Raw genomic sequence first — 11,782 nt, forward strand, 5'->3', positions numbered from 1 at the left:
AATGAGTCACGTGTGTTATTGAAATTTTGCAAGTAAGAACTTTTTATTTTTCATTCGGTTTCGATACCCATATTAAAAGTTCCACTAAAACAGGAACTTTACTCGTCACAGTTGGATACAAAAAAAAAACCTTGAAAATGAGTCACGTGTGTTGAGATTTTTAAAGTAAGAGTTTTTTATTTTTCATTCAGTGTTAATATTCATATTAAAGTTCCACTAAATTTAAAACTTTACTCGTCACAATTGGATACAACAAAAAAAAATAACCCTTGAAAATGAGTCAGGTGTGTTATTGAGATTTTGAAAGTAAGAGTAAAAATATGTTAAGAGAAATCAATTAATAGTACCTGTAGTAATACTGTTGTGGCAAATAAATAATTTTGTGATAATTATTTAATGATAATGATATAATTGTTGTTATATTATATTTAATGATAATAATAATCTCTCACAAAGTGAGATAATTTTTAATGTGAATCTAGATTAATCGATATTAAACATTAACATGTTTCTTTTATGTTCTTATATTAATAATTTGCTATCATAAAAAAGGAACACATGTAAACCTAGGAAATTAATTATATCATTTTCTCAAGTTTTTGAACTTGAATCTCGACATACACATATTTTAGCGATAAGAAATATGATTTATAAATCAATATACGTTCAACCTACGTGTCGATGGATCGATCGAATACTATATTTTAATTTATTCTGTGAGTGAAATAATAAAACCGAGTAGAAATGGACCCCAAAAAGTACTTTAAATGTCTTATATATGACTTCGTCTCACATCTAGTTTTAAAGAATCCTAAATTGTTTTGCAGAATTCCTTTTTATTTGTGGTTCATTGCATTTTGATAGTATAATATAGCTTGCTTGATGTCATTTTCACTTATTAGGTGTAAAAAGTGTTTCTCAATCGATAAATTTTAAATAAATATAATAACGTTAGAACGATAAAATCTAATTCAAGAATTTTATATCATACTTTAATATGTTCGTTGTAATATTTGAAAGTGAAACAGAAAGAAAATTACAAATTATTGTGTTCAACACTTTTTGACTATTAACTTTTATTTTTAACGGAGTACTACTATAACTTATAAAAAATTTAAAGAAAGAGAATATAAAAAGAGTTAAATAGATAAAATAATGTTAATGTCGGGGACATAGAATAAGAAGACAAATAATATTTTCTTAATTTTTTCTACTTGAAAAAGGTTAAAGAAATTAAAATAATATACATTTATATAACAAAAAATTATTGTACTTTTTATCATAATAATTATGTATTTTCAAAGAAAATTAATACGTAATTTATTTTCATAGAACAGGCAAAATTTGTGCACATTGGGTTGTGTTTGATACAAATTAAAGAAAAATGTTTTCTAAAAAACAATTAATGAGTTTCTTATATTTATTTTTTATTTAAATTTGATATGTAAATAAAAAAATATTTAAATATAATCTAGATAAATAATCAGATCTCGTGAGAAATCGAACGGGCCATTAGGGTGAAAGACTCGGGAACAAATGAGAAGTTGTGGTCATGACTCTTTATAAATATTATTATATTAAATGACACGATTAAAATAAAACACCCCCCATAAGACTTTTACGCAGGAAATATTTTTATTTATAAGAAGAAAAATTTGAAGTAAACATTGAATGGGGATGATATTATTCATGTGTCAAATAAGGTATACCAAGTAGAAATTGACCAAAAAAATTTGCTATCTAGACTAATTTTGTTTGCAATATTAATTCAATTATTCCTCTTTCCTTGTGGCTCTTGACTTCTTGTATTCGATATAATGATGTCATTTTCACACTCCCTCCGGTTTTATTTATTTGATCATTATAATAATAAAATAAAAAATCTTATTATTTATTTATTTTAATAACTATTGATAAAAAAATGTTCGAGATTCAAAGCTGGCCTAAAAACAGAGAAAGTTGATTTGATTTTGGCTTGCCCCATTTTATCTAATTCACTGAATGGGTAAGTCGTCAATTTTTTAAACATGTAATATACTTTATTTGTTGGATTATAAACGGACATCATTGCAAATAATTACTTTCTCTATTTTAATTTATATGACATAGTTATTTTTTTTAAATATAAAAAATATTTAGATGTAGTAGAACATTGGAGGAAAAACCTTAGTAACCAAACTTAGAAAACAAAGAAAGAAAATTATCGATAAACTTCAATATTCTAATGAAAATTAGCTCAAGAACCACTTCAAATTTTAGAAAAGGAACTCCATAATGGAAAGTGTATATTAACATATTAACACATGTCATGTTTTATTATAAAATAAATTAAATAAGCTTCTTTCTGTTCTTCTTTTAAAAATGTGTTTCTAATTTTAATTGCACTAGAGACTAGTATCATTGTCAATTCACGTGTATGGAATAAAAATAAATCAGCCCAAAGAGAAGAAAACATTTTTTTTAATAACTGCGATGACCAAGTTGGTTGAGTAGACGATTATTCAGATTGGAGGATTCAAGTTTAAATTTTATTTTATATGTTTTCTTAGTCGAATACTTGAATTTGTCGCACATGAAGTTTGTTTGATCCAAACTATTACATTGAAGTGAAATTTACTTGTGCACAATCAAAAATAAAAATCGCGGATTCACTTGTCAACAACAAAAAAATAACATCTTATGGTGGTACCATATTAAAAATATAATAATTACTTTTTCATTAAATAAATTTAAGAATATTTTCAAATCATTACCTTAGGGAATAATGTAGCCTGTGTGACAGCCAGACAGGTTAAAATATGTTTTTTCTTAAAAAAAATATTTATTTCCTTATTTTTTTTAAAATAAAAAATTGTTTGTTTTCTTCTTGTTTTCATACAGGTGGAATTTTTATATCTTTTAATAGATAAAGGTGGAATTTCACTTAAATTAGAATGTAGGTTTCTGTTATGAGTTATGATCTTTGAGTTTCCGTTTTATTTATTTTATCTCGAAATATGATAGCTTTAGTTCAAAATCAACTCTTCACTTTAATTATTAGAATGGAGTCCATTCAATGGACCTACGGATCAAATTCACACTTTACAAAGTTTCTTTTATATGTAAAAAATAACAATTGACCCCAAAACTTGTCTCACAATTCATGAATATTTTTTAAAAAAAATGTCTTATATGACTTTTTCTCCAATCGAATTGAAGATTTCCTATTTTTTCCCTTTTATTTTTCTTAGTTTTGTTTTTCAATATTCAACTTTTCCTCTTTAGTAATTTGTGGTCCATGTATTTTGACAAAATATATTGATGTTATTTTCACATTTTTCTTGCTCGTGCAGAAAAACAATCATTAGATGAGTTAGTGAAAAATATATTACTTTTTTTTATAAGTGAATGTATTAAAAACAAATACAAGATTAGCAAAATGAAGAGAGTATTAGAGATAAAAAAAATTATATCTAAGTTTTGATTAATACAAGTTTAGAGTTAAGATAATTATAAAAAAAATAACTTCCACCCATAATTAAGTGAAAGAAATCATTTTCCTTGGTGAAAATCTTTCTATGAAAATGACTTTCTTATTACCAATTATCAAAAAATGATTTTCTTCTCTCCTAACAAACACACGTACGTTTTTGTTTCACTTCTATCAAAGAAATAAAAAATAAAAATTCACAAGCTCAATAACAAAGTCAGTGCTTGTTGTCCATATATTTTTCTAAAAATTATATCAAAATATTTTTTATTTTAAAAATTCAAGACAAAACTAATTATTACTCCTACCGTCCTATTTTTTTCTCATTTTATTTATAGTAGTAATTATTTTTGAAGAATATAAATATCTCAATTATTGCACATAAATAGAATAAATATTTAATAAAAAGAGTATGATCTTCAAAAATATAAATAAGGATGGAATAATTAAATATCTCTTCTAACTGATATTTTCTTAATAGATATACAAATAAAAATTACGATAAATATTTTGAGACGATCACATATAGTACATCCATATCTCAATGTGTGGAAAAATTATGTGTTGCCTGATAAGAAATGAGCCAAATGTGGGACATAATAATTAATAATGTTCCCAACAATCAAGTTATGGTCAATTATCCCCATCTTTAGGGCCACTTGACCTAGGTACTATCATATTATAAGAAGTTTGTTTCTTCCTGTTTTCAATAAAGGTTGAATTTTTATATGTTTTCACACTAGAGTGGAATTTCACCTTAGTTAAAAGGAAGCTTCATCTTATGATATATATATATTTTTTGGGATTAATCATATGGAATATGAATATATTAATCGATTAATTCAGATTTGTGTCGTGTAAGATCTATTTTTAAAAAAAAGAAGAAGCTAGAGTACTAAAGGCTTAGATGCCCAAAATCTTTAATCGAAATTGAAGGAATTCTTTTTTCTTCATACACAAAATTATTAAACTAATTATGTGCATATTTTTGTTTATAATAGCGGAATGAGATCTTAATATTAAATGTCAGTATACATATATAGCAATAACTCATCATAATATTCATGACATTTTCATACAAACATTGTCGTTAATCATTATAATGAAATTTGCATGTATTTTCTTTCGGTACTTGATTGAATAAAAATGAAACTTAAAACAAGTTTCTCAAAGTTTGAAACAAATATGCATATAAAATTAGAGTTGGTGTAACGATTTAAAAGTTATGAATTTTGAATTTTAAGATAAGACAACGAGTTCAAACGAACGTATAATAATAACAAAACAAAAAAACGAGTGTATCAATATTTAATATATACTTAAAAATAACAATGAACCACTTAACACAATATATGAATATTAATAATATATTCATTACAATTGCACTTAATGACTTATAATATTTTGAAAAATATCAATCAATGTCTCACCACCATTTGATACACTTTCAAATACTCCATTCTTTATATAACAAACTATACAATAATTAAAAACTCATATATCAGTTATGCCTTACAAGTTTTTTTTTTAAAAAAAACTTCAATAGTTACTTCATTAAAATAATTGGTAAGCTCTAAAAGTTACTAACTAATAATAACACAAAAAACTTCTAAGAAATGGTTTAATAATATTTTTATCTTATTTGTTGACATATCGCAAAATAAGGGTCATTTTTATTTTTTATGAGAGATATCGTTAGACTCTTCCACTAAATATCCTAGATTGATCTCATTCAAATCCTCTATATAACTACTTTTCTCATTTTTTAATACAAAAAAATTACAATCTTTTCTAATTTTCTCAAAACTCATGATGCTTTATTTTGTAATTTTTTTTAGGGAAAAAGGATAAATATACCCCGAACTATCGTAAATGGTATGCATATCCTCCGTCATACTTTTGGGACATTGGTGCCCATGCCGTCCAAAAACTAGAGCATATATACCCTTTATACTAATAGACATACACGTGTTATAATCTTATCCACCGACCCGACATTTATTAAATATCGGATACGGATAAGATTGCGTCACGTGTCCCTATTTAGTCTTTCGTTAGAGTGAATGACATATATGTTCTAATTTTTAGACGGCAGGGACACCAATGTCCCAAAGTATGACGGAGGGTTTCTGCATACCATTTACTTCGGGAAATATTTGTCCTTTTTCCCCTTTTTCTAATAAACTAATTAAGTAATATTATTCATATGGTCCTCCCAATCTGCCTAACTAAGGGACTAGACCACAATAAGATATATATTTTACACCAACTTTCTCTTTATGATATAATATAAAGTAATTTTTAATAAAGATATATATATAGAGGAAGGTGAGCTGAAAACCAGCATGACACTAGTCATGATCATTATGTCTCATTAACCTTCACCTTTAGTGTGTCTTAAACTATCATTAAAATATGTTAATAATGATTAGGTACTTAGCTTGCATATGCATATACACAAACTTTACCTTTGTGATCATGTTTTAAAGCCACCTTCTTAGCTGTTATAGCCCTTTTTTGTTTCACTAATTATACATCAATTCTTTTAGTAACAAAGGTTGTATCTCTCAAGTCTTGAACCAATCAAGAAAGGTCATGGGCGGAGCCATCTTAGGTGGAGAGAAAATTATGTGATGTACACAGGTTAAATGTTAGGTATTATAATTGTATATTTAGGTCTACGAAAATAAAATGGTTCATCAAGAACCAATCATTCATAATATTAGATATATCATTTTTGTCTTTATAGTCTTTGTATGGTTTTTCTTGCATTGTCCTTTCCAATGGTTTTAAAAGATAAATTTTAAATGTTGAATAAGTTATTCTCACTCAACCTACCAAAGTTCTGTGTTTGCTTAAACCAAAACAATATGTTGAAAAGAAATATTTGGTTTTCCTTCTCTCCTAACTACTATTCAATTGTATAGTTGTGAATATCCATATTTTTTAAATCATTTTTACAATAAAGAAAATAATGAAAGTTGGCTGTCAAATAAATGAAAGAAACAAACAAAACAAAATTAAAATACTCACTCATTTATGTACTCTTACAAAGACAAATGTAGTGTACAACTAGACAACTTTGCCTTCTAAAACCAAAAAAAAAATACTTAACAAATCTCATATGATAAAATGATGAAAAAGAAATGAGAGATTAGGCAAAAAAGAAGTTACTTTCCCCTTTATGCCTTAAACCCTTTTAAAATGATAATGGGAGGAAAAAAAGGACAAGAAAATTGTTGCTACTCCTAATTTGTCTACAATAAACAAAGACAAATTTCTTGGCATTGGAATCTTTGTTGGACCCTCTCCAGCTTTGCAAAGCTAGTGCTTTGTCCTTTTCACAACATACAAAAGCTAGATCAGTGCTGGTGATAGATAGCAGGTACCTGATTGTAATAAAGACGCACTTAAGCTGACTCGAACACCACGAACTTTTTTTTTTTTTTGAAGATAGAATGGCTTCACCCTAATTGGACTACACACACATTCATCATTCCCCCTCTTTTGCCCTCAAAAGTTGGAGAATTGACACCAACTCATACAAAAAAAATTGGTTCAACTTTGACAAATGATCATTGAAGCTTGAGAACAAAAACTTAGACCAGACCATTTCCAAGGCCTGATCTCTCTGTCAAGGGATTTTCCAAGCAGAGTTTTATCAGCTATTGCATAGATTTCGGTTGCATCGTTGAGTTTCTATTATGATCATGGTCTGAAATTGAGAAAAAGAAGATGAAAGAAGTTAGACAATGTGATAGACTTACAAGAACATAAGACATTGTTGAGATAAAGAGAGCAAAAATTACCTATTTATCTTCTTTGGCGCGACAAGTGAGTTAGCACTTGACTATAATATGAGACCATTACTTGAGCTCCTTACACGAAGATCAACGTTCTTTAGATCACGAAGATGTTGTAAGATTTCATGAAGAAGATCCATCCCTTTATCGCCTTTCTTCAATGAGCTAATGCAGTTCTTTAGGAACTCCCTATCTGCCTCGAGAGCTTGTAGCCTTTCATGTAGAAGATCCAACTCCTCTTCTACATCTAGCTTCTTGTTTTCCTCATCAATACCATTGGAATGGAAGCCATTTTCATGTCCATTTATCATAACATCTCCGTTTTCATCACTCATTGCATCGAAAAGTGGAAGAAGTCCCTTTCCTTTTGCATTGATAATTAGTTTCCCATTCATTTCACTCAAAAAACCATTGGCATGTTCATTTATCTCTCCATCTAAACGAGAATTTTCCTCTGTATGATCTCCATTCTCTCTATATGAATCGTCCATTGGTCTAACATCCTCAAACTCTTTTGCATCTTCATCATCCATAGATATAAGCTTTTCTTCCAACATCTTTAGCTGTTCAAGAATGGACATCCTCTCTTCCTCGAAATCAACAAACGATTCCTCCAATTCTAGAAAAGCATCAACTTGAACTTTATGATCATGATCATCACATTCTTGATGACAATAAAAGTTGACATCTTCTTTTGGTTCTTGATTCAAATCAATAGACAACTCCTCACTGTCCTCTCTGTTGCTACAAGAGGCTGATGAAAACAATCCGCTTCTTGCAACACTTCCATCTTTGCTTCTCTTCAACATCCTCATCGCCTTTTCTTTTGCTTCATAATCCGATAACCTTTTCCTATATACTTCCAATTCTTTCTCTAGCTCTTGTTTTTCCTTCTCCCTCTTTACCATAAGCTCATTCAAGAGCTGCAACGCTTCTTGATCATACTCCGATTGTTCTTCCATCATTCTCTGATATTGCAATGCTTCCATCTGCATTGCTGATTTTTCTTCTTGAAGCTTATTTATCATAGCCATTGTTTGATTAGCAGCCACAGCAGAAGCACTCCTCTCTTCTTCTAACTCTGTATACAACGCGTGTAGAGCCTTTCTCTCAGCTTTTAACGCTGATTTCAGATGTTCGATTGATGAAACTGCATCTCCACCTTCTAACTCACTAACCACACTCCCATCCAAAGACTCAGTTCCAAAATCTTTCTTCTCAAGGAGTAGTAACTTCTTATGCAACTGATAGAAGCTATCGTTGGAAGTTGGCGTCTCTGGAACTTTTTCCTCTTCAATCTCATCCAATTTTGAAGATATCGATGAATCGTTGTTCATCACATGATCATCATCAAACTCGAGCGATAACAATTTCAATTCTACTAATTTGTCTTGATCTTCTTTAAGACCTAACATAATACAACAAAATAAATAAATGAATACATAACAGCACAACCATAGGAAACACACTTAAATTTTTTCTTTCGTCGCGCTAAAGAAAAGATTTGCTTTAACCTTACCATGATGATCAATATCATGGAAATGAGCAGAACTTGTGAAATGTTCTTCATGTGTACAACAATCAAGAGATACTTCACATGGAATTTCATCTGATAGATCCATATCAGGAATTTCATTTCCAATTGACACTTCTGCCTCAATTTCATCAATTTGTAGTATTTCGGAAACCTCTTCTGATACTACAAAAGTAAAGCAAAAACAATCAACAACAACATACTCGGTGTAATCCCACAAAGTGAGGTCTACGGAAGGTAGAGTATACACAGACGTTACCCCTACATCAGAGGTAGAGAGGCTATTTCTAGTATACTCTCCACTCAAGAAAAAAAACAGTCCAGAAACATCAGATAGAAACAGAACAGAAACTAAAACAAAAGAATACGACAATCGAGGCACAAAGTATCATCAACAGATAGTAACAGTTGGGAAACCTCTTCTGAAACTACAAAAGTAAAGCAAAAAACAATCAACAACAATAACAACATACTCAGTGTAATCCCACAAAGTGAGGTTTAAGGATGATAGAGTGTACGCAGACCTTACTCCTACCTCAAAGTTAGAGAGGCTATTTCCACTAAACCCTCCACTCAAGAAAAAACAGTCCAGAAAGAAGTAACGGAAGTACAAGAAACAACAGATAGTAACAGAACAAGTATTACAATGAATCAACAGATAGTAATAGAAATCGAAGGACAAGAAACTACTAGAGTATTATGAATATGTACCTGGTGTAACATCTGAATCATTTTCTTCCCTTACACTTTCAACCTCAATTTGAACATTATCTCTAGAAGGTTCTTGGTGAAATTGAGTATTAACATCAAATTGTTCATCAAACTCCTTTACTGAATGACATTCTTCAACACAAAAACTAAAACCATTTTCATCTTCTTCCATCTCCATGGAATCAAGAACTGCAAACTTATCTTCCTCTTCAATCTTGTTAATCTCAACAACCAATTCATCTTCTCTTTGATCATTCTTTTCGCAATTTTCGTCGGTTTCATGGTTTTTACAATGATCTTCCTCAGTTGTTGAATCAATCAATTCAACAGGAACCAACTTATGACCACTACACTCAACAAAAAACTCCAAATGCTGAGAAGAAAACTCAAAAGATGAATCCTCAATTACACAAACTTGAACACCTTGATCTTTCATTACTTTTTCAAGAACCAAATCATCAAGATCAGTTTTTTCTTCATAAAAATCTGATCTTTCTTTAACCAAATCATCATTAGTTGACTCAATAACCAAATTCCCTTTTTGGGTATCTCCCAAATCATCAAAACAAGGCTTAATCAAATCACAACTTTCATTTGAAAATTTCCTCTCCAACTTCACATCACAACAAGAAGAACAACAACTATTCAACAATTCAAATCTTGAATCCTCCATAACTCCACGATCATCATCGTGGCGTGATGACAAGCAATCCTCACACATATCTTTTGATTCAACCAATTTCTGATGATTTAAACAGAACCCCAGTTTAGATATCTCTACAGCATGAGCTTCACAAAGAAGATCTTTGCAAAAAGCTTTAGTCTTTTCATGTTCAAACAAATGATCAATTCTTGAACACAATGGACATGGTGGCTTTAGGCCAAAATAGTCAGCAAATTTAATGATCATATAAGAAAAAAAAGAGTTAAGGAGAAGTAAACTTATAAGAGTCCATTCCAAGATTGCATAGATAAGGATCATTGTGATCTTGTTGGTATTTTTGTGTAACATGGTTGCAAATTTGTTAGCAGCCATTCTTTTTGATGATCCAAAATGAAAAAAATACAAAAAAATAACACAAACTTAATATACACAAAATGAGAGCTAATTGAAGAATCAGTGGGAAGATAATGTTGAGTGAAGGTGGGGAAAAGAGGGAAAATAGTTTAAAGTAGACAAATGAAGAAAAAGATTTTTTTATTTTGGATTGAATAGTAAGAAAAGGAAGCTAAAGGAGACCTGAATCTGTCAAAGTAAGGGAGCCAGGGTATTACAACTTGTTTGAATGGTTGTTACATGTGGTATATTGTTAAATATCATGTTTGTGTTGATGATTACTTAAATTTTAGTATATCGTATCGTTTAAATTTATTAGGCATTGATAGGGTTAGGCGTTCGATATTCAGTTAGAGATTATCAAATTTTGGATTCGATAATTTTATAATTGGTAGTTAAAAGTAGATATCAAATAACAAAATTTTGAATTTGGTTTGGTGTGGTATTTGATAATACTGTATTGAAGTTGTAGCTGGTTATATTATAAAGTTAATACTCTTTTTTCAATCATTTTTTTTATGTGGAGGCACGATATAATAAATAAGAAGACATCAAGAAAAATTAATTGATACAATTAAAAGACATGTATTTAGGTTATTTGTGTTTATTCTTTAACTTTCTTCTTTGGATTTGTACTAATGAGTAATAGATATGTTGATACATGATATTCATCAAGTAAATAATTCCGTATTCAGAAAATACCAAATGGTACTAATGTCTCATAAGAAACTCAAACCCGAATACCATAATTCTAAAATTTTACTCCCGAATAGCATACCGAATACCCAATTACCAAATATGAAATTACCAAAATTTTTTACTCAATTCAATAATTCGATTTTCGATATTTTATGTCCAGCCCTAGATATTGATGAGAAGTCTAATTTTATGTAATGATTGATTTGGTGTGATCACGACGTTATCTTAATATATTTTAATAATTATGTTTTGAACGATATAATATCCAAATATTGTATTTATTAAAATAATACAATACAATATAATACATTATGAAGCAATAAGTAATAACAATCCAATTTTTATTTTTTCTTAAGCAAATTTATACCACTAGACCCTGGTCTAGTGGCTTTTTATTAATAATAAACATAAAAATTCTCAATATGAAGGGAGGTCTAGGTCTTACTTTACCAATTCTAATGAGGTACCTAACCAATTAGAATAAGGTTAAATTATATATATATATATAT

General features: G+C 29.2%; 1 protein-coding gene across 2 annotated transcripts; it reads right to left on the reverse strand.

Annotated features, from left to right (window-relative positions):
• Positions 1-6,473: 6,473 nt before the first annotated feature.
• Positions 6,474-10,824, reverse strand: LOC102583555 (myosin-binding protein 2). Of its 2 annotated transcripts, none has more exons than XM_006355014.2 (4): positions 9,518-10,824; positions 8,792-8,965; positions 7,279-8,680; positions 6,474-7,184 (listed from the first exon to the last, which is right to left on the reverse strand). In XM_006355014.2, exons 1-3 carry the CDS (start codon positions 10,551-10,553, stop codon positions 7,320-7,322), a joined length of 2,571 nt encoding a protein of 856 aa, XP_006355076.1. In that variant the 5' UTR covers positions 10,554-10,824; the 3' UTR covers positions 6,474-7,184; positions 7,279-7,319. The 2 variants fall into 2 exon arrangements, with proteins under 2 accessions (XP_006355076.1, XP_006355075.1); XM_006355013.2 differs by having other exon boundaries at positions 8,792-8,971.
• Between the last annotated feature and the right edge of the window lie 958 nt (positions 10,825-11,782).

This window comes from Solanum tuberosum, unplaced genomic scaffold (genome assembly GCF_000226075.1).
Source record: "Solanum tuberosum cultivar DM 1-3 516 R44 unplaced genomic scaffold, SolTub_3.0 scf00189, whole genome shotgun sequence".
In the NCBI taxonomy this organism is placed as follows: Eukaryota; Viridiplantae; Streptophyta; class Magnoliopsida; order Solanales; family Solanaceae; genus Solanum; species Solanum tuberosum.